The sequence below is a fragment of the Convolutriloba macropyga genome, chromosome 3 (assembly GCF_964194025.1).
Source record: "Convolutriloba macropyga chromosome 3, txConMacr16.3, whole genome shotgun sequence".
In the NCBI taxonomy this organism is placed as follows: Eukaryota; Metazoa; Xenacoelomorpha; order Acoela; family Convolutidae; genus Convolutriloba; species Convolutriloba macropyga.
Window position 1 is genome coordinate 37,361,653 of NC_134470.1, and position 27,515 is coordinate 37,389,167.

A 27,515-nucleotide genomic window follows, 5' to 3' on the forward strand; every position below is an offset into this window, starting at 1 on the left:
CCTCATTTGGTCATCTGGACTAACTACGTCAATGCAAATATTGCTGCATTAAGATGGTTGATTCATCCAAAAAGAAAAGATATTTGTCGGACAAACACGATTATTGTCACAAGTGGGGTGGGGTGGTTTTTCGGTCGCATGATTTCTGCAGGGCGTCAAAGATATCATTGGGAAATATGTGTAAAATCGAGAGGACAAACAATAGTTAAATTTAACCTATCTTCATGAACTTGAAGCACGAATGATCAGCTTTCGCTTGAATTTTGTGGCAATTTGCATTGGTCACCTGTATCGATTGTTGTTCAGACTAATTTATTTTGAAGCGGTAAATCTGCTGAAAAATCAAACGCAGAGAGAAAGTGCTTTTGCTTCATGCCATGTAATGAGAGAGCGTCAGAAAAGGTGTGAAAGTCTTGTTGGTCAAGCAATATTTTTGTTCAGGTGCGCCAATTTCGAAACATTTTTTAAACTTTTTGGGTCGATATATGATTTCACCCACGGCATTCTTGAATCTCAGTGGTTTGGCGATTTTTTGTGATTGATTGGTAATAATTTTTGGATGTTTTTGTTATTATATTAGTCTCTTTACTTGAATATTTGATTGGCTCATTTTTAAATGGATTTTTCTAGATGTAATAAGTAGATTTTTATCGCTTTCGCTATTGTGAGATTTCATTGCTTTCCAGTTTATTTTCTGTTGTATTGCTTGTCATTACTGAATAAGAATGGTGTCACAAGTGTTGAAATGAAATTCTTACGTATGATATCTTTAAAAATCGTAGCAAAAGTACTAACCTGCGTTTTTTTCTCAATTTTGAATTGGATTGGGATAAAACTACAATGGCTAAGTATGTTAAGACTTTATTGGCTGTTTATTCAACAAATATTGATTTTGATAAGTAATGGCAGTTCTGAGTTTCTGCCAGCTGAACAGAGTTAGAACCGTTAATGAAACTTAGATTTCTCATCAAAAATTATGGACTATTTTCCGATTCGACCATGAACTTGTTTTAACTATATAGGTTTTTGGGGGCTTTCCTTCACACGATTAGGTTTAAAAATAATTCTCCGACTTGATTTTATCTCTATTAATAACTTCTGCGGAGTAATATACTGCTCGATTTTTGTTTTTTTCAGAGCTTCTTTTCGAATTTAATTTTGTATGTAAAGTCTCCCTTTCGGTTGGTAAGACAGTCAATACCTAGAATCGGCTTATTTGACGTCTTTTTCTTAGTAGGCATGTGTACTTAAGTTAGCTGGCGTAAGTTAACTTTTGCTGTTTAAGTTCTATGCACGTTTTAATTGTAAGTTTCAGGGCAAAATTAGTTTTTAGAAGTTCTTTGTACTGTTTAAGGGTTTTCGTGTTGTTGATTTTTTTTGTTTTCTTAATTACCAGTTGAATTTTGGTTGTTTTATCATAGAAAAAGCCCAGATTCCCTGTTTATATCAGTCATCGATTGATATGAACCGTTTACCGCCCCGAAGAACTACTTCTCCGGGCATGGTTATCCAAAAGGCGAATGTGACTGCTTTGTTAAGAATTTTCCTGTAGAACCAGAGAGGGTTTCTTTTAAGATTTTTTCAATTGATTTATACTGCTTTAATATGGATCAAGTTGTATGAATCTCCTTTAAACTTAAAAAAGCAGATCTTTAGTTAGATTAATTTGTTTTTAATAAAATGAATGTGACTACGTCAACAAAAAAAGAAAACATGTCATCACAGGATGGACGTGGTCTGAAACAAAGTCTGGCAAAATTATCAATATGATTGGACAGGGCTTTCCAAAATTCCATCATGAGAATCATGAGAAGATGGAGAAAGAGTTGGACCGTTTGGCATAGTTGATTTTCTTAGTTGGGCTACAAGTGGAGAGCTTGCAGTGTTAACTTAGCGATAAACCATATGTGGGCTTTGCGGTGACAGTGGGCCTTGCCAATGACCTGGGAATCAGTATTGCAACACAGCCAGAGCCGATCACATTGAAGATGATGAGGACACATGGAGCACCATTGCCACCATTGGTGAATAGTGGAGTAGATATGCTGCCACAATCTGTACTTGATGTTGTAGAGGCTTCATTTAGTCCGGAGGCGATAATCGGCGACCAGCAGTCCCAATCAAGAGCTCGGATGATCCGCAACTGAAGTTATCAGGAAGGCCATTATAACATCGGATGTGCTAAATAGAAGCAAGGCTGCAGCAGAATCAAAAATTGCACGACTCAAGAGAACTTAATGAACTTTTTGTATTGAACAAGCCATGATACTCAGACAAAGGCCTCTTTTTTTAAGATGATAACTTGTTAAATCAAATTTTGAATTTTTGTGTTTTTCATTTTCCTACTGTCATTCCTTGTTTACAACATTCAGGAGAATAGTTGAATCTGAGTAGTTGGTGTAGAGATGGAATTTCTTAAGATATTTTTTAAAGAAAATTAAGAAAATATAGCAAAGTACTAACCTTGCCTTATTTCTCAGAAGTTTTGAATTGGATTAGAATGAAAGTCTAATGTCTAAGTAAGTTGAGACTTTATAGGAAGTCTATTCAGCAAATATTGATAAGTAATGACAGTTCTCATTTTCTGCCAGCTGACCAGATTTAGAACCGTTAATGAAACTTAGAATTCTCATCTAAATTTAGGGGTTATTTTCTCAATAGGGCGTGAACTTGTTTTAACTATACAGGTTTTTCTCTATGATTAGGTTTAAAAATCATTCCGAGACTTGATTATATCTCCATTGTTTATTTTTGTTGAATATATGACGCTCGATTTTTGTATATTTTTCAGAGCATCTTTTCAAATTTAATTTTGTATGTGAAGTCTTGCCTTCTGTTGTTAAGACAGAGTCTATACCTATATTCGGCCTCTTTTGACTTAATTGTTTTTGTAGGCGTATGTACTTAAAGTTAGCCGATGTAAGTTAACGTTTGCTAGTTTAGGTATATGTCCGTTTTCTTTGGAAGTTTGTCAGGGCAGTAGCACTTTAAGAGAATTAAAGTCGCCTAGAGGGCTTACTTGGAGAAAATATTACTTAGTTTTTTCAAAATTTGTTGGATTTGCTGCGGTTTTATCACCTTACCTGAATTCTAAATTCTACATCAAGTTTTTTTTTGCGAACAGTTATTGGAACGTTTGTAAAGTTATTTGTTTATTATTTGTTTCTTTTTTGTTTGTTGGGTTTCCTGGATATAGGCCTGTATATCAATACATTTATCATATGCTTAGTATTCATTTATAAGAAGCTGGATCAATGATTACATTGGGAAAAATTGTTTGGGAGTGGCTTCTCGTCAGGGGAAATTGTCATTTTTCAGTTTATTTTCAGTTCTTCATTATCTTTCTCCTGCGTTTTTTTTCGAGAGTATATTTTTGAAGCAAAATGTTTGTTAATTGACTGGTTGGCTGTGGTCTATATCAAGTTGTGCTTCGCGGCAGCATTTGACAATCTTTCAGTGACGCTCAGCAGTTGAAGTTTTGTGCCTTTAGGTAAATTATTTGATAAACTCTTGATATAACGCCTGAAAACTAACTTCTGCTCTCAATTGATTAAGTTAAAATTATGACTACTCCATTAGTGAGGTCAAAAGAGTACATCTAAAACCAAGCCCCAAATTTTAGTGCACTTATATCTGAGGAATTTCGATTAATGGTCGAAAATTTATTAATGTTGTTCCTGAGTTTTCCTTCACCTGACAAAAAATATCTCAGATCTAGCCATTACAATTTCAGAAAAGATCGGGCCGACGGTTTTGGTTTTTGGTTTTTCTTTGTTTCATTTCCATTGATGGTTAAAGCTCTTTTGCGGCAATCTGCAGGCTATGTTTTTGAAATAAAAATTAGTCGAGAAATTAGTCAGTTTTGCCCGTCATTCGACAGCTATTTGCCCGGCCAGAGAAATTCAATTATCATTTTTTCAGGGATTCAGTGTGGGGTGTGCTATCTGGCTGCAGCCTAGGATCACTGGACCCTTCATCCTCCCATCTGGGCAGTGGCAACAATGGAATGGCAAATTTCCCCGGCAACGGTCATGAGATTGCCAGATCTCATCAGTTCCAGCATCAAAATGTTTCTGCTCAACAGGTAAAGATCTTTGCACTTCGTCTAATTTATTTGTACTTCTATTGTTTTATGTTCGAATCTTTTGATGTGGAGCAAACTAAAATTATTTCCAATTTTACTCGTTCGACGATATCGATTGAACTGAAGCTTTGTTTGAATGTGGCAAGACGAACTGAATTAATGAAGGAATTGTTTATTGGTGGAATCTAATCTCGATCTAAAAATTTTTCTTTTGATTTTGCGAGAAAACAAATGTAGTTTAGTGGTTGATTGTTCTAAGTTAACTGGATTATCAGGACGAAGGGCTGACGTTTGTACGGCGCACCAAATTGATTGAATAACAATAGCTCTGTATGCTTTATTCTACAATTTTATACTTTATTCGAGGTGCGATTAGAAGTGGACTGATTTAAGTGTGTTTGCAGTCCGCTAGTCTGCTCATAAAGTGCATAATTTTCATCTTTGCAAAGTTCTGTTGACATGATAAATTTTGATTTCATTCAGCAGCCCCCTCTCAGCCCGGTGATAGTGCATGATGTGAAGGAGATTGAGCACTGGATCATGAGGTTGTTGTCTGCGCCCATTCCCATTCCCGGCAAGACCAGGGTGGAAGTGGAGGTGAGAGACCATTGATTAGTTTTTAGTATCCGGAATGTTTTTGCGGCTGAGGAATGTTGGTTGCTTAAGATAATATGACACATGGGATGTGCTTTCCTTATGTTCCCACCCTTTCATCCACATTTTTAGCTCAACTCTGTGTCACCTTCTGGAGAACTGAAATTCAATTTGCGATACAAAGTAAGATACAAAGTAATAATATAGAGTTTTGAACTTTAAAATTGAGATCTTCAAATAAACGCATACAGCTATCAATTCGCAGAAAACCAAAATTCCTAATTCTGAAAAGATATTTTTACAGGTTCACAAAACATTTTCCACCCAAGTTTGTGATTCATGAAACTAGATGGCACTAGAAAACATTTGAATTTAGATAATGTAACTCGTTGAGAACAATGAGCTCTGTCCCCTCTATTTACAACAGTTTTAAATATCTGGATTATTTTTGTAATGTTGAAAACATTTTAACCTTTTAACAGCCAAAATTTTTTTTAATATGTGAACTCTTTTGAATACTCTTTGAAAATTTACTCTTTGCACCATTTTAAGTTCTTTGAAAATTTTCGTCGTATCGCTTTTTAGGCCGCCATCTTTTCAATTTTGTGAGATAAAATCAAAAAATACTCCTGAACAAAAAGTTTATCTATGAAATAAATTTTTGAAGAATTGTTGTTTTCAGTGGTCGAGTTTTTCTAACTATAATACTGAAACTTAACAATTCCACATTCTGAACACAATATTATGCTTACAAATGCAAAGTAGTAGGAAGACTTAACTTAGCAATTCAAAAAACAAAATAACAAACAACTGCTAATAATTTAACGGTGAATCAGCAGAAGTTTTTGGTAACCGAAGTTAAAGGAACGAATGATAGGGAATGACAAAAAATCGTAGTTTCGATAATCTGTGCAATTTTTGGTATGCTATGACTGAATTGTACCTTGTTATCTTTCTAATGATTAATAAAGATTGCGACGTGTGACGCATCGGTTTTCAAGAAAAGATTTGTTATTTTTCAGCTTTCGTGTCTCTACATTTAATCAAACAAGGAGGTTCGGTAATGTGCGTTTGTACATAATGTTCCGACCCCTCGCATCCGCGTTTCTGACTGAATGGTCTACCAAATGAGGATGAAAAAAAACTTTCAAGAATTCGCATATTGTTTAAAAACCACTAAATTAAATGCCATGCCGCATTAGAGGGTCGATGGAACCTGCCAATAATGAGACTTCGAGACAAGGCTAACATAAAACCAATAAAAACAAAAATTAATTACACTCAAAAATTAATTACTCAAAGGGCTATTATTTAGGCGGTCTCCTTTTTTAATAGCCGCACAGCGATAGCTGGGGCTATTATTGGCCTTCTCATGGTTTTTTTTATTTCGTCGTCATGATTTTTGTTACGACCATATGACGTCACAGCCATTTTTTGTTCATTCGTTCATGCAATTTCTACTGAATTGCATGTGTGACGTCATTTTTCGCTCTTAGTGGAGCGAGTTTTTTGTTCATGCGCGTGATTAAATTTTTGGTCACACTTGACTTACCTCACTCTCAAAAATGACTTCCTCACTTTGAAATTGACTTTTATTTATTTTAATTCAAAGAGATAAGGTCAAATGGGTATGTGTCACTCTAAATGAAGGTTATTAGAGAGCAGCTAATATAGGCAGCAATAACTTATACAGATTTTTAATCAAAATATAACAGATCAGCCCTCAATGAAAAGACGAATTTTTTTGGTCTGTCTTTTTTACTGTTTTTTTAGACTGCTGATCTACGAATCTATTGCGGCTATTTTCTGGCAATCTGCCAGCTATGTTGTTACAGTTATAAGAATTCGAATTGTATTGGGGCGCGGTCTTTTCTCTTATTTTTTAAGTCCTGTTCACACATTTTCAAGATTTTTGAAGACAATTTGGGGTAGTGATTTTGGCCACGCCGAAAATGGAAGTGGAGCGAAAAAGCGAGTGTTTGAATAATCACGGTGTTTGAACAAAAGTTTGATTTCTCACTAGTGGTTTTTATTGTGCACATGTGGAACTTTCACTTTGTTTTTTTACAATTTTCTCGATTTGAATTGCAGTTCTTTCTCAGTGGTTTTCCCAGTGCATTCATAGCTAATTCTTGTTTTCTGTTTATTTAATTAAATTATCTTTGAATTGTAAGTAGAGTGAGAAAATGGTGTTTGAACAAAAATTCGCTTTCTCGCTAGTGGTTTTTTTGTTCACATGCGGCAATTTCACTTGGATTTTTGCTGATTTTTGCGATTTTTTTTACCTGATTTTTTTCTAAGTGGTTCTCCCAATTCACTCATAGTCCGTACTAGGTCTAGCTTTTTTGTTTAGTCAATGAAAATTCTTTGAATTGTACGTCAGGACTTGTCCTGCTATGTTTTTTTTAAATTCGGTTTACCTTTTGATCACGTTTTTCGTTTTAAATAAGTCACAATTTTCGCATTTGACTTCTGACTTGTTCAACTCAATGTTTACACTGAATGGATTCCAATTTTGTATCGCATTGAACTACGCATTGTAGTGAATACGATTAATGTCAGAAGAGCAAAATCAAAAGAAATGGGATAAACCGATAAAGCCCTGTCATTAAGTCATAGTGCTTTAGGTTATCAAAGTACATTAGAGCGATTGCTAGCTGATAGTAGTATTAAGCTTAATACACTTCAGTTAAGAAGCTGAAGTAAGTATAGGTTTTGATTCTAACTGAAACTGCACACTAAATTAGAACAATTTTTGACACTTAGGGAAAATTTTTTGTCAATTTCATTCTCTTTTATCCTTTTGTGTTTCTATCCGATGTGCTTTTAGCGCGTCAATGGAGGCTATTTTCCGGCAATGTTTGTATAATTGAGCAAGCCGTTGAAAACTGTTATTTTAAAACTCGGAAGCAAGGACTTTATACCTATCTTTATCCAGATTATGTCATGCGAATACAAAAAGATCGGGCAAAATAAAAACAGCCAAAACGTCTCTAAAAATCAAATAAATTAGCAGGAAACCGGTGTGACTGCGCTTAATACGATTATCTCTTCACTGAGATCATTAAATAGGTTCAACTGCGCAATCGTTCAACGCCAAGGGACCTCCTCGTTAAAGTGACATTCTGGCAAAGAAACAAAGATTCACAGAAATTCGCAGATCTACAGTTTAATTGCTCTTGAACGCAGTTCATAGCAATTATTATAAACGTTTGTGTCTTTTTTAAGCAAATTTTTCGCTCGACAATTTTGTGCTTTTCTAGAACATTCTTTGACTTCTCAAGTAACTTTTTCACGCTTTCGTTCATCATTTTTGAGTGATCTCTAGTGCTCCAAAGTAAAGCTTGTTGCTATAAATTCGGTTGCAGCACAGGACAATTAAGTGACGCGTAGCGCGGTGGTTAGTGCTGGTGTTCATGGATTGGGAGGTCAGTGGTTCGAATCCCGGTGGGGTCAAGATTTTTTGCACCCATAAAGAAAAATTGATCTATACTAAAGACCATGAATTACGTTGCCTCGCCTGTCGCTCAAGAGCAATTCTTGGTTGGTTTATCTTTTTAAAAAATAATAAGTATCAAAGGCATGAAACTTTCTGTTGAAGCCAAAATAATTCTGAAAATTGCATTTTGGCTTGCTAGAAAGAAGAAACGGCGTGCCTTTACAGCTACCTTATGACAGAGAAAAAGTGACGAAGCTCATAAACCCATTGATTTTTTTAACTAGAATTTTTCAAAAGTCGTTAAAACCGAAAGCTTTTATCTAAAACAAAAAATGCATAAAATGCATTTTCTTAGGAATACAATGGGGCTTGTAATTAGTGATACTAGTGTAGAAGAATACAAAGAATAATAAGCACGAATAGAACTCAAAATTAAAAAAACTTTTTACGAAACAATAGTATTGAAGTCATACAGTCTATGAGATTATAAAAACCAAGAAAAACTGATTAATTGAAAGTTTCTCATTTCCTCATTTGGGTCTCATTCGATAATCAATGGGTCCTCTATCTACGTGAAAAAGAAAAAAATTTGAAATACTGGCTAGTATAGAAAACAGATAGAAAACAAACTGTCTAAGCCATAAAAGCATCAGTCAAGAGACATAACCAACAGGAAAAATAAATATTTGGATCAGCAAGAAAAAGGGGACAGATACCGATATTGAGACTAGGTTAGATGACGTCAAAATGAAGAACAAAAAAAAGAGGAAGACTCAAAAATTCTTATCTTTTTTGAGAACATTTCCCTGAGGGTCATTAAAACCATATGATATAATTTGAATTTACTGAATTGTTTCATTCAAGCATTCGAAAGAAGTCATTGAGATCTTTTACACTCTAGGATATTTTGAGAGGCTTCGAAAGGAAGAACAAACACAGGTGAAAATGAAAATTTCCAATAAATTGTGGTAGTGAAGGGTTTCGGAGCCGTGCAAACCATATGATATTGATAAAAAAACGTTACATATGTAAGTTGCGCATTCATTTATTTTTTGGACGCCAATTGGATCTGTCGTGTATGTGATAAAAAAATTTTATTTGGAAGAAAGATAGTGCAGTCTATACTGAGACTGAGCTACAGGTCGACAGAAATATGATATATAAGAGGCATAGTTCTAAAGATCACTGATTTTTTTTAAACTGAAAATTTTGTATGGTTTCATTTGTACCAAATTAAGAGGCCAAGACTGCATAAAGAACGAAGTGTTCAAGCAAAACACAAGAAATCAGTTTTTTTTTTAAAAAAAAACAAAGTCAAAGCCTTAAAAAAACTTTAAACTCCTTCTCAGGAGCTAATATGTTATGGTCATTTGAGCTGATTTTCATGTAATTTGGACTTGCGTTAATTGAGCTTTAGTTTGGAGTCAATTTTGCCATCAATAAAGAAAATTGCAGAAGTGTTTTGAAAAAAAAACGTGCCTAAAAGCTTGTTGCTAATATAAATTCGGTTGCAGCACAGGACAATTAAGTGACGCGTAGCGCGGTGGTTAGTGCTGGTGTTCATGGATTGGGAGGTCAGTGGTTCAAATCCCGGTGGGGTCAAGGTTTTTTGCACCCATAAAGAAAAATTGATCTATACTAAAGACCATGAATTACGTTGCCTCGCCTGTCGCTCAAGAGCAATTCTTCGACATTTGTTGGTTTGTTTTTTAAAAATGATAAGTATCAAAGGCATGAAACTTTCTGTTGAAAACAAAATAATTCTGAAAATTGCATTTTGGCTTGCTATAAAGAAGATACGGCGTGCCTTTACAGCTACCTTATAACAGAAAAAAAGTGACGAAGCTCATAAACCCATTGATTTTATTTAAACTAGAATTTTCAAAAGTCGTTAAAACCGAAAGCTTTCAACTAAAACAAAAAATGCATAAAATGCATTTTCTTAGGAATACAATGGGGCTTGTAATTAGTGATACTAGTGTAGAAGAATACAAAGAATAATAAGCACGAATAGAACTCAAAATTAAAAAAAAACTGTTTTTACGAAACAATAGTATTGAAGCCATTCAGACTGAGATTTTAAAAACCAAGAAAAACTGATTAATTGAAAGTTTCTCATTTCCTCATTTGGGTCTCATTCGATAATCAATGGGTCCTCTATCTACGTGAAAAAGAAAAAAATTTGAAATACTGGCTAGTATAGAAAACAGATAGAAAACAAACTGTCTAAGCCATAAAAGCATCAGTCAAGAGACATAACCAACAGGAAAAATAAATATTTGGATCAGCAAGAAGTTGGGGACACATACCGATATTGAGACTAGGTTAGATGACGTCAAAATGAAGAACAAAAAGGAGGAAGACTCAAAAATTCTTATCTTTTTTGAGAACATTTCACTGAAGGTCATTAAAACCATATGATATTTGAATTTACTGAATTGTTTCATTCAAGCATTCGAAAGAAGTCATTGAGATCTTTTACACTCTAGGATATTTTGAGAGGCTACGAAAGGAAGAACAAACACAGGTGAAAATGAAAATTTCCAATAAATTGTGGTAGTGAAGGGTTTCGGAGCCGTGCAAACCATATGATATTGATAAAAAACGTTACATATGTAAGTTGCGCATTCATTTATTTTTTGGACGCCAATTGGATCTGTCGTTTATGTGATAAAAAAGTTTTATTTGGAAGAAAGATAGTGCAGTCTATACTGAGACTGAGCTACAGGTCGACAGAAATATGATATATAAGAGGCATAGTTCTAAAGATCACTGATTTTTTTAAAGCTGAAAATACTGTATGATTTTATTTGTACCAAATTAAGAGGCCAAGACTGCAAAAAGAACGAAGTGTTCAAGCAAAACAAAAGAAACCAGTTTTTTTTAAAAAAAACAACGTCAAAGCCTTAAAAAAAACTTTAAACTCCTTCTCAGGAGCTAATATGTTATGGTCATTTGAGCTGATTTTCATGTAATTTGGACTTGCGTTAATTGAGCTTTAGTTTGGAGTCAATTTTGCCATTAATAAAGAAAATTGCAGAAGTGTTTTGAAAAAAAAAACGTGCCTCAACAAAATTGGAGCAGTCCACTACGAGAATAAATGTAGCTCTGATATAATTGCGCGCCTAACTAAAAACTTAATTATAACTCATATTTGCGAAATAGATAGTTTGGCAAGCGAAACATCAGTATATCAAAATTGAAGCATGCATTTTTGATACAAATCGAGTTAAATTATCAAAAAACGGACAATTTTTTATTTCAGGAAGACTTGTATAGAAAGCTGAGATAAAAAGCCCTTATTTGAAGTTTTAAGAGGTTGTGCTGGCAGTTGTCAGGTCACTACGTCCGGCAAACTTGAAAAAAGTGGTCTACAAAATCATATTTGGCACCATTTTTGGTGAATGTCCGAAATTCGAAAAATATTAGCAAAGAAACTATTGAGCAACCCTCTTCGCGGTAAAATCACTAACACTTGTTCATAATTTCAAAAAATTAGCAAAAGTTACAAAAGATTTGGGCAAAAATACGGAAAATGTGAATGAAAACAACGGAAATTGGTCCACCTTTAACTTTTGATGAATCCGCGTTTTAAAAATTTAAGTTTTGTATTCTACGTTGGACGAGCTTTTTAATGATACCACTCACAACTTTCTACGATGATTATATCGATCGGCAAAAATTGAGAACAAAAGAAACCCAGATGAGTATCTAGTTCCTCCTTCTCACTAATGTGGGGTCGGAACAATAAAACGCAATGAGTGCTGTTACGAAAACCAGCTCTAAACAAAATGTCATCAATCCAAGCAGCTTTTTAGACGAAAGTTAATGTAACACTTTAAACGAATTTATACTTGTCTTTTTTTGATGCAAAAAGATCCTACTGGAGCTGGAGATTCCCGTTTTTCTAAAACTGAGCTTCCAAAAATTTCGTGAGTTTTTGCAACATATTTTTCAAAAATTATTTTGATTGATATTTGATAATACCTAATATCCATTGTCACCTTTTGTGCTGTGGGAAAACAGTTGAGGAAACAATATGATATTTGATTTGCAATAATTTGTTTTTAGCAAAATGTCTGAAACATCTCTTAGTCGAGGTGTACATTTTGCATTTTCCCAGCGTTTTAGGTGCATTAGCATCAAAAAATTGCGCCTACGGAGTACGTAACCACATGAACCTCGAATTAATTGAACAGATTGGCAAAAGAATTGTGACTTCTCTGTACTTTTTAAATGTCTGCCCTGACGATAATGACAAAATAGTTAAAAATTAAGAGCTGTAGTTTGCACTGGGAAGTAAGATCACTGGTAGCTAACATTAATTTTTTTGTCATTGTATAACATTGTTCAGAAAAATTTTTTACGGAAAAATTATTTTTCAATCTAGAAAAGTAATTTACGTCAATAGAAAATTTTGTTGTTTGTTGTCTATCGAACAAATGAACAGCACGGAATTTCTGTTTTTTCTTTGCCTTTGGTTTTCTATAGCAGACATAAAATTTCGAAAAGAGAATTAGAAAAACAATTTGTTAAACGTTTTCGATTTTTTTATCTGATATGTTTTAACTTTAAAACGGAGGAAAAATATGTTCAGAATGAGCCTGATAATTGGATTCTCCTAAAATTAGCAACCTATAGCAGGTTTTAAAAATGGCAAAAAGTAAGTTGGCCAAGAAAACAGTATAAAACAATAATTTCAATGTAAATTAGCAAAAGACCGCCACTCATGAGCTCTAAAAAGTGAGAAAAAAATCTTTGGATCGCTTATTAATTGCCTCAGATCGTCCTCAGATCTGTTGCTATCTATGCACCATCAAAAGTCTTTCTCAGCTATTGCTGGCAATTGATGGTCGTAGTTGTTGCCTATTTTTTTTCACAGTTGGACTATTAATCCTTCTAGGACACATGGTTTTAACCTGTTTGCAGAAAAACAAAACATCAAAACACTCAAATCGGCTTCGTGTTCGAATACAGCGGTTTCAATTTATTCAGATGCTGTATTCAATATTGACGGTTGTGTGCTTCGCATTGGTTTGAAAAATAGTCAGATTGATTGTGATCAATTGGTTTCACCGCAATATTCAATCGTTTTGATTCGACTCGCCTACTGTCGATTGTCGTGCTTAATTCACCCATTTGCATAGCTGTTTTGCGTGACCAGTCAAAAAGGAAACTACCAATTTATAGCTTAGTATAAGCTTGAGACTTGAAATCCGAAAACAAGACAATTAGTATATCTTGGCCACTTGTTCGAAAAGAACATGCTGCTCGAAGTAATTTATTAACTATTATTGACTGAATGTTTGTTGTTGCATGTATTAAAGAATTAAATTATTATAACTCATATGTTTCAGCTTCTGCCACGCAGTATCTCTCAGCCGATATTGTTCGCCCTGCCTGACGACACGCGTTTCTCCCTCTGTGACTTCCCCCTCCACCTGCCCCTGGAGCTACTTGGAGTGGAGACGTGCATGAAAGTCCTCACTTGCATCCTACTCGAACACAAGGCAAGTCACTCACTCACTCATTCAACTGAGAAGACAGTGGGATTTTTTCTTGCATCAATAAAAATAATTTGCATCAATTAAGAGGAGATACATAGGTTTAAATTTTTGCGAACTTTGGGCTCGCTTCCGTTGTTTTGTTCTATTTTGCTAAAAAATATAAAATTGTTAACGATAATTTCATTCGTTTTACTTTTAAAGATAAAACAGAGTTGCTAAATTGTTTCAACCGACTCTATTAGCTAAAATTTTGGCTAAGTTTGGCTGTTTAGCGAATTTAGCTTATTTTTCATGAAAATGGTGCCAAATATGCTTCTATAGCCCTCTGTCCAAATTGACTGATATTGCAGACACAAAAGCCGTTAATACTATCTTCGTATACACAGATGAGCTAGTTTTACCTCTAGTTCCTTAGAAAGTGTTTTGGAACTAACAATTTGGCGGCCTTTCGCTAATTTGAATCGACATTTGTCAAAAATGCATCGTTCTCTAAGGAGCTATTAAGGACGTTATTTAATGCTTTCAGTTAATATCTAATGGTTTTTTGCTACGTAACTCAATAATTATCCGAAATTTAATAATTTATTTTTAATTGCTCTCAAACGAAGTTTGTAGCAATTATATTAGTCCTGTCGGTCTTTTTTTATGCGATTTTTCGCTTGACCGATTTTTCGTCTGACGCTTTTGACTTTTCGTCCTCAAAAATGGGATAAACAGGTAGCGCCCAGCGGGCATTAAGTTCTCTTAGAGCCTTTCAGCTCTGTTTCAGCTCAAACTGTTTTAGAGACTTATACTTATACTTATGATGTGAAGAGGGCGGTTCTTAGAGGGTGAAGACACCCCCACTGTTGAACCCCCCCTATTGCCCCAACGCCCCCACTGCGCTGTTGCCCCCCACCCCAGTGTTGCCCCACCCCTAATCAGCCCCGGTGCACCCCCCTCCCCATGGCTAGCTACTGACGAACAGCCGCTTGCTAAAAATGCAAATTTATACTATTTTGCATTTTTTTTCAAGCTTTTTGAAATTTTTTTTATCAGCCCTAGGTGTCAAGGAACCTCCTCTAGGGTTTGAAGATAGGTTACTGAATATTCTCTAGATTAAACGGAATCTTTTGCAAGATTTTAACATCACCAATTTTAGCATGTTTTTGATATTTCTTGCTATTTTCCAATTTTTTTACATTATTCGTTTTTTTGAGCCTCGAGGGTCAAAGAAGCCTCCGTTGGAGTTTGATAATAAGTTACTGGAAAATTTTTGTTGGACATGGATTAATTTTCAGCTTTTTATTATCACAAGTTTTAGCAATTTTTTGGGTTTTTGAAATTTTTTGTCATTTTTTAGATTTCTTTATTCTCAAAAACCACGGAGTTTCCTCGAGGGTTTGATTATATGTTACTGCATAGTTTGTAGATATAATGGAATGTCCTTCAATATTTTAACATCACCAATTTAAGCAATTTTTCAAAATACTTGCAGTTTTGTTCATGTTTTTGATTTTTGCCGGCAAAAGAGGCCCTGGGGCCTCCTCCAAGGTTTGTTAATAAGCTGCTGAATAGTTTCTAGAGTAAATTGGATTGTGATCAACATTTTTTATGACTCCAGTTTTAGTAATGTTTGGATAAAAATTAAACTTTTCAAATTTTTGAAAAATTTTTATGTTCCAAGCGTATGGATCCTTTAGCCAGTGAAACTATTTTAAGCTTGAAACAGGGATACTGGATAGTCTCTTGAGACAAGAAAATGGTTCTTAAGATATTATTGTGTTGAATTCTAGCAAGATTTTGTTAAAATTTGCAACTTTTTTCAAATGTTTTCAATGTTTTTGCCTCATTGAGTTTAACGACCATTACTGGCCAACGAAACTTTTCAAGTCTCGGAGATGGGTTACTTGATAGAACTTTCGAAACAAAAAATGGTTTTGATTTTTTTATTTCGAAGTTGAAAACTTTTTAATTTGCTTTTTTCAGTTTCTATGATTTATTAACAAGGTTAGAAAACTAGAAGTTGCATTGTCGAATCGAATCATGGAATATATCCCTGTCTCCTTCTGTCTTTCGGTTTGGGTTCCTTTCCTTCTCTTTCACGTTCACGTTTTATCTCTCTCTCTCTCACTCTTTTTGTTGATTCCGCACTTCAGCTGCTGTTATGTGGCGTAATGTCACCATCTCTGATCCTCAATGAGTTATAGTTGATACGTTTTTTATAATAAATGATCTAACAGGCACTTTTAGGAAGCCGTTGTTAATTTCTCTCAAAAGCATTTTGTAGCAAATATATTAATCCTGTTTCTTTTATGCAATTTTTCATTTGACTGTAACGGGATAAAGAGGTAGCGCCCTGAGGTCACTAAATCGTGGCTAGCTGTTGACGAAGCCAACCGCTCGTCGGTCGTTTGAGAGCAATTCGCCCGACGTTAGTCGGTTATGTTTGGTATATTGACTTTTCCATTTTTTAGATTCGCTAAAATTTGGAAAATTAATTGTTTATAAAAAGTAAACGTATTTTTTTAAACTTGCTTCTTTTGTTTTTGTCTACCTGTTAGTTACCTTGAATAAAGACAGTCCCATGCCTTTTGTGGGTAATTGCAAGTCAATTTGTTTAGTTTGGTTTTCCATCGATGCTATTTTGCTGGTATTAAGCTTTTTTTAAAAATAGATAGACATTGAATTTTAGTCGTAATTAAGGCATGTTGTTTTTAATAGCGTGAAATCTTCTCTAGGCTAGTTTCTCTCTTCTCTCATTCTGCTAAAAGTGATTTTCAACATCAGTTGCTCAGCAAAGCAATTCAAAATGAACCGAGTCAATATTAAGATTGAAGTCGGAAATTGAAACGGGATAAACCCATAAAACCCAATTTTAGATGACCGCTATTTGAACTTCGTTCCTATAAGTCTTAGTTACCATCTCTAATGCTTATTGGTATTGATATTAGCCTCTCTCTAAGAAACAGAAGTATGTTCAACTACGAAATGCCATCAAAATAAATCGGACTTAAAAAATATTATTGTACAAAAATCTTTTTTTTTAATATCTTCTATTCTTAATCCCAATCATGCTTATTGGAATCAACGACGGCTATTTTCCGGCAATCTGCCGGGTATGTTTACCTTTAATAGCACCGAAACAATCAAGCCTTGCTCAGGTAACAAAACAAGTCAATATATTGTTTAACTTTAAATACTGAAGCAAGATGGGGATGTAATCAATTAACTTATGCGTTCTTAAAGCAGACGAAATGTGTTGATTTATCTTTAATGATGTTGCAGATTGTGCTGCAGTCGAGAGACTACAATGCCCTGTCGATGTCAGTGTTGGCATTTGTGAAGATGCTCTACCCATTGGAGTACATGTTCCCCGTAATACCACTTCTACCAACATGCATGAACTTTGCAGAACAGGTTCATATTTATTAATTGCTCTCAAACGAATTTAAGAGCATTTATATTAGTTCTGTGGTCTTTTTATGCGATTTTTCGCTTGAACTTTTTTTTCGTCTGGCCCTTTTAACTTTACGTCCACTGAGCAGCTCTCTTAGAGCATTACGACTTGCTAGTCTGTAAGTATGCAATTCAGCAAAGCCGTTTTGAGGAGACCTGTGAAGGACCAAATCCTGAATCACCCACCCCTCTCAGTCACTTCCCCCGTCGACCCTCCTCCAACTGGGGATTAGGATCCCCAGGTACCTCAGGCTCCCCAAATTGAAAGCAATTCGCCCGACGTTAGTCGGTTGTCTCCGTTTTTTGTTCAATTCATGAACTAGGTCATACCATTTTTGGGGTTTTGAACGCTTTAAGTTTCTCGTGGCGAGCTGTTTAAGGACTTAAGGACAGTGTCCCAATAAATAATGGTAAGCTGTTATTTATATTTTCCAACGTTAGGTTTTTGATGGCATAGGCCAGTTCAGTAGGTAGTCCCACCTCTTCATCTCATCAAACTTGGCAAATTATTACGTTTTCAATTACTTTCGAACAAAGTTTGAGGCAATCGTTGAATTTGTTTGCGTCTTTTTAATGCAAAGTTTGCTTGACTGTTCTAACTTTTTGAGTAAATTTTTGAATTGGCTTGATTTAAATTGTCCTCTCATTATTTTAAGTAGCTGAACACGAGTGACGGCAGTTTATTCTTGAGAGTCAAATGAAAAGTGTTGCTTTTTTTCTTTAGATCTTTTGGTGGTCTATAAAAACCTCTAATGACTTCATTTGAAGATCGTGTGAACTTAATCCCCCGCTGGCTACAATAGAATCAAGCCTTTTTGACGTTAGTCGTTTGATCATTTCTTTTGACGTTAGTCGGTTGTTTTTTAGAGAATAATTCAGGTGCCGAATTTTCCCCTATCCTATCCTACCCTATCCTAATTATCCCTCACACGCTTTTGAGACCATTACGTTTGATTCACGCGATAATCAGGTAATTAATAGCCGCGAAGCGATAGCGGCTATTATTGGGGACATCGTGGTTGTTTACAATTCAAAGAATTTGAATTGTATTGGGGCGCTGTCTTTTTTAGGACTCGAAGAGGAGTATTGGAGAAGTCCTTTTTTTAAAAATCAATTTATTGGAGTGATTTTTGAAGCGGGAAATGAAACGCGTGAAAAAATTTGGAGTGATTTTGGCGCTGAACAAATGTGAAGAGCGGAGCGAAAAGAGAGTGGTTTTTGTTCATACTGCTGTTTTTGAGAGAGCGAGAAATTGATCTGAAAAATTCTCTAAGCGAGCGAAATTGAGCAGTATTTTTGCAACTTTTGATGGTTATGAGGTTTCATTTTGATTTTATATTAGTTTTAGGTTTGTTTTGATAGGAAATGAAGGTTTCAAGTAGATAATTTGAGTTGAATGATAATTTGGATGTTTTTGATCAATTTTGCATAATTTTAGTCGGAATTTAATGATTTTTTGCCTGTTTTATTGCTTTAAGTGGGATTTGAATAGAAACTTGTTACTTGAGGAATTTTCAGATACCAATTGCTTAAAGATTTGTAGGTATAAAACATTTTTTTTCTGATGAAAAATGACAGAAAAATTGAGAAATTTTAAACCATTTTTCTTTTTTTTGCTATTTTTCTTTTTTTTAAATCTTGACAAGTTTTTTAGCCTATTATGACCGGCCCATTTTTTGCGAGCTTTTCGTTGCTCTAGTTGCAAAGGAATTTTATGCGGTTTCGTGTTTCCTTGTACTGTTAAAAAAGAACTATTAAAATTTTTCTAGGTCTTTTTTTAGTTAGTTTTTTGTTCAATGTTTTTGAATGCCGTTTCTATTCTTCCTTATTTTTTTTGGCATTTGTGGAGGTTTAGGGTTCACAATAGTTGTTCAAGTTGTTGTAGTCATAAGTATGGGCAATTTTCTCCTTCTAGTCGTTTCCGGAATTCCGGCTATGTTTTTTTAAGATCTGTTAACACATTTTCATGATTTTTGGAAGTCAAATTGGAGTAGTGATTTTGATCACTCCAAAACAGGAAGCTGAGCGAAAACGCGAGTGGCTTTGCGGCGTGAAATTTTTCCGCTTTAAATTTAAAGTAGAGTGAGAAAACGGTGTTTGAACAAAAATTCGCTTTCTCGCTAGTGGTTTTTTGTTCACGTGCTGCAATTTGACTTTGATGTTTAGTGTTTTTTGCGTTTTTTTGGATCGGATTTTTTTTCTAAGTCGTTTTCCTAATCCATTAATAGTTCATTCTAGGCCTAGTTTTTTGTTTGAACCAAATTTCTATTTCTAGCTTATGGTTTTTTTTTCACATGCGGCAGTTTGACATTGATTTTCTGTTTTTTAAAAAAATTTTTAACTGATTTTTTTTTAAAAAAATGGTTTTCCAAATTCACTCATAGTCTGTTCTTGGACTAATTTTTTGTCTAGTCAATGAAAATTCTTTGAGTTGTACGTCACGACGTGTCTTGCTATGTTTTTTTTAATTCGTCGTCTCCATCGATGATTCTTAAGACCTGACTTCTTGGAATTGACTTTTCTTCAATGACTTCAGTGACTTCTAAGACTGCTTTGCAGTTAAAATTTGTGTACGTGACTTCATTTCTGCTTTTAGGGCAATTGCTTGACTTACCTCACTAAAAAAATTACTTCTGAACTCAACTTATGGAACTTTAAATTTTACGAAAATTTATTAGTTGATAGTGTGCATCTAAGTAGTGTCAAACTCCTATGCCCTAATTCGTGATTATTAGTTTTGAGTTTTTGATTTGGAATATCAATTTTGAAAAAGCTCTTTTGAGGGATTTTTTCTTATAGACCGTATGTGTAAAAAAATTTACAGTCCGAATCTGTCTATCTTATTTCTTTAGTTGTTTCAATTCATGGAAGGCCACACGCGTCCATCGCGGCTTTTTTCTGGCAATCTGCCGGCTATGTTTATTTTGTTGAAATTTTAAATTGTGTTTTGCAAATTTGCTAAATTGTAAACTGTAAGTTTTGCTTTAGAGGAAGGAACTCGGTGATGTTTTGTTTTGTGCTTTAGCTTCTGTTGGCACCCACTCCCTACATAATCGGAGTGCCAGCCACCTTCTTCCTCTACAAACAGTCTTTTAGATTGCCTGATGACGTGTGGGTGGTGGACTTGGATTCAAACAAGGTACGCACTTCAAGTCAGTTTTGACGATAAAAACTACTATCTTCATGCTTTTAATTTACGTTGAATTAGTGCAATGAGCATAGTGGATAAGAAAACAGATAACGGTTGCCGGACCCCCCAACTTTTCCCGCCTTTTTTCAAGTTCTCGTCAGATCGCTTACCTGTCAGTTTTCTAATTGCTCTCAAACGAAGTGTGTAGCAATTATATTAGTTCGGTGGTCGTTTTATGCGATTTTTCGCTTGACCGATTTTTCGTCCTCAAAAACGGGATAAACAGGTAACGCTGGGAGGTCATTAATTTCTCTTAGAGTCTTAAATCTATCCAGTCTCTGAGAATGCGATTCACCAAATCTGTTTGGAGGCGACAATTTCATTGTGGTTCTTAATCATCTTGAAAGTTTGACCCCCCTCCCCCAGTCACTACCCGTCCTCCTCCACCTGGCGGTTTGGACCCCCTGTCGTCCAGTCCTCCCAACCCTACACCCACTCACTTCGCCTCCTCCAATGCTAGCATCTGAACCCCAGCTGGGTACTGCCGAAGCTAACCGATCGCCGGTCGTTTGAGAGCTATTCGCCCGTTAGTCGGTGTTTTTAATTTCTCAGAACACAACTTAGGGGAAGCAATTTTTTTTCTTAATGAGAAGAAAAAGATAATGTCGGAAGTGAAAAAGTTAGGGGTTCACCGTATTCGTCATGGAGAAAAAACAGAAAAGTGACAAAAAAGAAAAGTGCCCCGCAAAAATGAGCTAGATGATTTTTTGGATCCATTCTGTTTCCCCCCCCCCAAGCTTAGTGAGCATAAATTTTTTATGAGCCCCAGGCGCACGTGCTGTTTTCTTATATAGTAACGTGCTATATAACAACATATAATATGTAACTGGGGGTCATAAAAACACGGGGGGGGGGGCGGAACAGAATAGATCCGATTTTTTAAAGAAGCCTGCTAGCCACACTGACAATTAATTAAGCCGGCGCCCCAAAATTCAAGTTTACGATTGCTTTAATTTTTTAAGGAAACGCAAAATTTTTAAAATTTTCGACAATAAAACGAGAATAGCATTTTTTTATGAGCCATAGACTAGTGACAAAAGTTGCCCACTTATATCGCCTTATAGCAATTTCCCGCCATTCTGTTGATGGTCAGTTTTTTTAATTGATTTATTTCTTTCCTACACCTCCAAACCCCACCCGCACTCAGTGTTGTAGGCGTAAATTTGCGCTGTAGAGAGCAACGTTATTAGGTTCGGATAACCCCACCCTCGTTTTCGCCTGACCATTTGACTTTTCGTCCTCAACAAACGGGATAAACTGATAAGACACGAGGACATGTTACTGAGCAGTAAGTTATCTTCGAGCCTTACTGTTCTCTAAGGTTCACCGAAACTGTTTTGGAGACCTAAATTTATGATCCCAAGAGCAGTTGATCTGATGAGTTGTAAATAAAGCATGGCAACCAAAATGTCCTGAAGTACAATTCAAAGAACTGAATGAAATAGAATCCTAACTACCCCGAAACAAATTTTCAAAATTAGGCATATAGTCTAAACTAAATGAAAATAAACAAAGAAATCAAAGTTCCGAACGATGAAAAAAAAACGTTTTTCGGGGAAACTTATGGTGTCAAAATTATGAAAACCAATAAAAAGTCAAAAACCATTCACCCTACGGGTCCGTAGAAACAATGCACCAGACTAGAGGAAACTACTGGTTTTAAGGCCAGGGAGAAGGAACAATAAATGATTTTTACTTTCATTGTAATGATAAAATACATTACAATGAAAGTAAAAATTGAGAAATCTGGCAAAATGTAGAAAGGTTTTAACAGTGGCATCAAAATGATGAAAAACAAGTATTCACATATTTGAGTCATTCAACAGATCATAATATGACCATCTAGAAGTAATGTAGTAACGTCATCTTTTTTATTTGCAACGGTGAAAAACAGACAAATGTTACAACTGAAGGCAAGATTCATTTCTCGAAAGTTATTCGGAAACAAATGTTATCCAAATTTGTGAGAACATTAGCTACAAGAGAACCGAATAAATGAATCAAATTTTGTCACACAAAATCGCCAATGGGACCTGTCATCAATGAGATCAAGTAGTAAAAACCAATAAGATTAACAAATAAGGGTAAAACTAAAAATAAAATATTCAATAATTTATTCACAAATGGTCAGTCATAGAAACCGAATCGTATCAGTTCACTGTATTAATTAGTTTTAACTTCTTTTTATTAGAAAGTGAAATAGACCTGTCATCAATGAGACTATATTCTAAGCCCATAAAAAGATCAAAAAGACGCGCGAAACACAAAAACGCACTAAATTTTAATGAAAACGCAGATTTTGCATAAAACACAGACGTCAGAATCCTTTAACTACCAATATGAAACTTTTAAAAGGTGAAGTTAGGTCTTATTAGAAAACTGAAAGACAATGGCACCTCTCATTGGCGAATAATTGTAATAAGACAGCGAAAAATACGGGCAATACTCAAATATTCAGTAATATTTTGGATGTTCACTAATATTTTGGAACAAGGTCGTGTCAGAGTTATAATAAGCCAGCGCATTAAACTGAAAGAATTAGGAAATATCATTTATGCTTGGTTACAAGGCCGATGAGACTTGTCATTTATGTTGATAAGACGCAAGACAACAAGTTCGACAACAGATAGGGGAGACACTCAAAAATTCCTAATATTTTTTCGAAACCAAAATTTTTTCCATAAATTGTTTGCTTACCATTGAATATATACCATTGCCTATATGCATCAATAAATCTGATGTATATACATTTCTAGCAATCGGATTGAAGTACTTAAAAACAAAACTGCCGCTCGTCAAAAATTGTTCTTAAAGAAGTGAACATTCAAACATTTCTCACTCCACTTTTCATGCATTATTGAAAAATTTCTCGCTTTTTGATGACTTTGCTACTCCGGCGTGAAAATGGCTAGTCTAAGTTTGACTTCTCATTGACAGCGCAAAGTCAAAAAATGTGTGAACAGATCTTAAAAACATAGCGAAAGACACCGGAATCGAATCGAAGTTAACGTAGGCCCTAGCGAGCCATTTCTTCATTAAAAAAAACTACTTACTTTTTCATACCATTAAATTGCAGACAACAGTGGGCAAAAATAATTAAAATGAGAAAAGTAAAATCATAAAACACTTCCTTGAAAGCTTTTCACAAGTTGTGATTCCAAAGCGATTGTTTTTTAAAAAAAATTATATAAATGGTGACAAAAGGGGAATGCTTGAAAAAAGACTACCAAATGATAGAAAGAGCAACATGAATTTTACATGCATGGAGCTTTTGAGCAAATGTAAAAGAAATAAGAACTGAATAGATCTCAAAACTCAAAATCTGTTAACTTTTGAATTTTCAAAACTCATCTGCGATTTTGTTTTTTCTTCAAAGGGACTTGTTGCTCTAAAGAGTCAAAGATTTTTACTTGCCAAGACCTCAAAGCGGACAAATTAGGCAAGAAATTTATAAATAAAAAATATCAAAAATTTGACAAATATGCATATTTATCTGATTCGTAAACAAGGAAATTGAAATCAATTAAATCGAAAGGTTACGAAAAACATTGAAGAAAACTGGAAACATTGAAAATTACAAAAAGGGCATCCACAATGGCAAAAATGCAAAAGAGCTCAGATTTTCATCTAAGGAAAAATTAGTTAAATATCCTAATGTACGTTTGTATGCTCGTATTCGGACACTGAGCAAGCAAACTTTTAAAGGTTTTTTCATTTATTTCAACAAAAATTGCCCTAATTTACTTTGGAGTGGCTACTCCTGTCAGGAACACCTAGAGGATAATGTATGTTCAAAACTAAGCACGAAAAACAATTGGGAAAACGCAAAAGCAGACGAAATAATCAAAAACTTTTTGAATATATGCTTAAATTTCGCTTAATTTAATCTTTTTTCTTTCGAACTAATAAAACAAGTGAAGGTCACCAAAAATACTTCAGATACCTACCCAAAAAAATACTATAAAAAGTTCGTAGTACGATACAAAAATTGTTGAAACCTACTAAAACGAGAAAATGTCAAAATAGCTCAAAATTGCATGTAGAAGTCAAATATATGCTTTAGATGGTCAAAAACACTTACAAACGCACAGTCAGTTGTTATTATAGTTGATAAAAACCACTTTGACTGTGTAAAAATCAGAGATAAAACTAAAAAACTGCTTTGAAAAAACCAATTAGCAGAAATGTTCTCAAATTTTCTGGTTCTTTCTCATAAAAATATGGATCAACAATTGAATCTAAATTTTCTCTCTGGCTTTGACTTTTCTCAGTGAATTGATCTAAAAGTTTGTTTTCACGTGCTGCATTTGATTTTGTATCCTGTAAAGATAGGTGTCACCGATTAGAATAACATAGTCGGAAGAGTTCCAGAAACAACTCGAAGAGTCGCCTCTGCCTAAAAACGATCTCTGAATTGGTTGTTGCTAAAGCCGCTCATGAAAAGGAAGAAAACAGTTTACATTTAAAGAACAAAAATATAGCCCTAAAACCCAACTAAAAATCAGAAAAATTTAATTATTTCTTGATGAAATACAAATGCTCCTAAAAGAAAAAGATTTATTTATGCAATTGAAAAAACTGAAATGCTCGCACAATATGCAGGCCATAATAGGCTCACAAGGGTCTCTAGTTTTTGAGAACAATAGAAAACTGCAAGAAATTGGTAAAAATGGTTACGAAATATATCGATTTTCTGTAAAATTTGTAAACAAAACAGTTATACCAACAATACCGAGATGAATTGGTACCTGGCATTTTCGTTCAAGCAAACGGCATATTTGAATTTCCATTGAATGAGATAAAACAATACAATAGGCAAAGTTATGCGCTAAAATAGCCTGAAAACCCGCAAAGCAGCAAAGAAACCTCCAAATTAGCATAAAAGTAGTCATATTGGTTAGCCGTAAACTTTTATACGCTATCCAACGAAGACAACATTTATCAGTTTAGGCATTTAAAACCTCTTAAACGAGAAAAAAATACTTAAAATAAAAAACTGCTGGAATTTAGGATTCTTTAAGATTGTAAAAACCGTTTTTCAAATGGGTATTATATATTGCATCACCAATCGGCAAAATCTGTACCTCTTATTAACAATGGCTGAATGTAAATTGCAGTGACAGAAACGAACTTTTTTGCACAACTTTTTTAAAGTTGAGTGTTATCTGAGCAGGTCCTGTCGTTTGCGAAGATGCCGATTTTTATTGGTCTTTGGTTTTTCGTTGTCTGAGGTGTTAGACAGTTTGGTTTCTCTATTGCTGATGGATCATGTCGTACACTATCGGACCACTAAAATATTGACTTAAACCTACTCCCTAGGGAGAGGGCAGCTCGCTCAATGATGTCTAATTTAAAGTAAGATGCATTTAGATAACTGTTCCCTTGAGTGCAGAGGAGCTGCCTCGGATCGTGGAACCAGAAGCAACTACTTTGAGAAACCACCTGAAAGGAGTTAGTGTATTTGCCTCACTTCAATTGTCTTCAGCAAATTGATTGGGTATTGAAATCCTTGTTAAGTTATGGTGGTAAGGTATGCTTCCAAGAGTTTTATCTAAATAACTTGACTGTAGGATATGGTCTTATTTTGATGAAACGAGACAGTGTGTGAGTGAATGCGTTCTGTTTAGGCTTTAACAAGCATGTCTATGCCTCAGCCCATCCGCAACTTAGACGAAGTGGATCTATCCAGATTCAGTATCTCCAACTCCAAGTCGGATAACTCCAAACATGATCCATCTGTCAGAGACGCTTTTAACCCCTACATCTTTGGAAACGACATTGATTCAATCGATGTTGCCACTCGAGTAGCTCTCGTCAAATTCTTCAGTTCCCAAAATGTACTGGCCAACCACTATGAGCACATGCGAACATTGAGACTCTTTCCCAGACCAGTTGTTGCATTTCAACTCAACAGTTTTCTGAAGTCACGGCCGAACCACTCTGCGTTTACTGCCAAACTAGCGAGAACACAGGTATGCGTATAAAAATGCGTAGCAAATTATGGAAAGACGTTTTCAATTTAAATACTTGACAATTCAATGATTTCTTGGCGTCACCTGCAATAATGATCGGATACTGCCGGTCTAGAGTTTCCTCGACTAATTTTACTTTATTGATTAGTTTCTCTCAATCGGAATTTTAAATAATTGGTATTGCTTATAGAGTCGTCCGCTTCTCAACGGCTCTCATTTAGGCGCTCTTTTTTAATAGCCGCGAAGCGATAGCGGCTATTATTGAGGACATCGTGTTTTTTACAATTCAAAGAATTTGAATTGTATTGGGGCGCTGTCTTTTACGACTCGAAGAGGAGTATTGGTTTTCTCTCGGTTTTTTTTACAGGAAGTAGATTTGTTCACGCGGCATTTTGACCTAAAAGCGAAAGTGAGAAAAGCTGTCTCGGGGAACAAATTTTCGCTAAGCGAGAGAAGTTTTTTGAGCATGCGCTGCGTTTAGTGAATGACTTTTTGACTTTCAAAAGTAGTTTTTGACTGAATCGCACATATAGATAATCGTTTTTTCGTCTAAGTGGCCGAATTTTTTGCTTTTAGTTTGATTTCTTGTAGAAATAAATTTTATTCGATATTACATTGAAATGTCAACCTCGGAAATTAATACCACAGTGTTTTGCAGAGCCTGAAAATGCGTTTCAAGTTGAAAATTGGCACATAATTCTCGATTTTTTAGTTAATTTTTGGCTATTTTTATATTAATTTCTTCATTTTTGGATCTTTTAACCGTCTTTTTGTCAGAAATCAGTTAATATGGCAACTTCTCTTTGATAATTCCTATACTCAACGCCTCTTTCTACCTCGATGTAATTTTGTTTCATAAGATTGTACATATGCTAATCCGATTTTGGTAATTTTTTTCCGATTTTGGTCAGTTTTTCGTTCGTATTTTGGTTGTAATTGCAAGAAAGTTTTTTTGTGCAACATGAGGGACTTTAATTTTGTTTCAATAAAAATTCAATCGTTTTTTGGCGTTAAGTTTTGAAAAAACAGTTAAAACTTTTTCATAAATGCAGTCTTAACTTAAAAGTTCTTTGACCATTTTTTTTGCAAAATATTTCGTATTTATGAAGTCTGCTTTTTCCTATTTTTTGTTCTCTTCAGGATGATAGATCTTTGTATCGGATCACTAGTTATCTTTTCTATGTCTTGAATGCTGAACAATGAAATGAATGCGTTTTTCTTGAATTTTTTAAATTGATTTTTAACTTTCAAAAATCAAAAATGTCTTTTTGTTACGGTGTTCCTTACATTG

The 27,515-nt window shown here is 34.8% G+C and overlaps 2 protein-coding genes across 9 annotated transcripts in view; one reads left to right on the forward strand and one right to left on the reverse strand.

The window, feature by feature from the left end:
• LOC142336181 (uncharacterized) overlaps positions 1–27,515 on the reverse strand; it is a 545,590-nt gene that overhangs the window by 410,995 nt on the left and 107,080 nt on the right. The gene's annotated exons all lie outside the window — the stretch shown is intronic.
• Positions 1–27,515, forward strand: part of LOC142336180 (MAP kinase-activating death domain protein-like) — a 178,553-nt gene that overhangs the window by 24,342 nt on the left and 126,696 nt on the right. For 7 of the 8 annotated variants that reach the window (XM_075384803.1, XM_075384810.1, XM_075384806.1 and 4 more), the window contains exons 4-10: positions 3,922–4,084; positions 4,568–4,681; positions 13,475–13,627; positions 16,892–17,023; positions 20,088–20,201; positions 25,623–25,703; positions 25,880–26,224. In XM_075384803.1, the coding sequence (XP_075240918.1) occupies positions 3,922–4,084; positions 4,568–4,681; positions 13,475–13,627; positions 16,892–17,023; positions 20,088–20,201; positions 25,623–25,703; positions 25,880–26,224 (1,102 nt within the window). The remainder of the gene's footprint in view (positions 1–3,921; positions 4,085–4,567; positions 4,682–13,474; positions 13,628–16,891; positions 17,024–20,087; positions 20,202–25,622; positions 25,704–25,879; positions 26,225–27,515) is intronic. The other variant, XM_075384804.1, reaches the window with a different exon arrangement.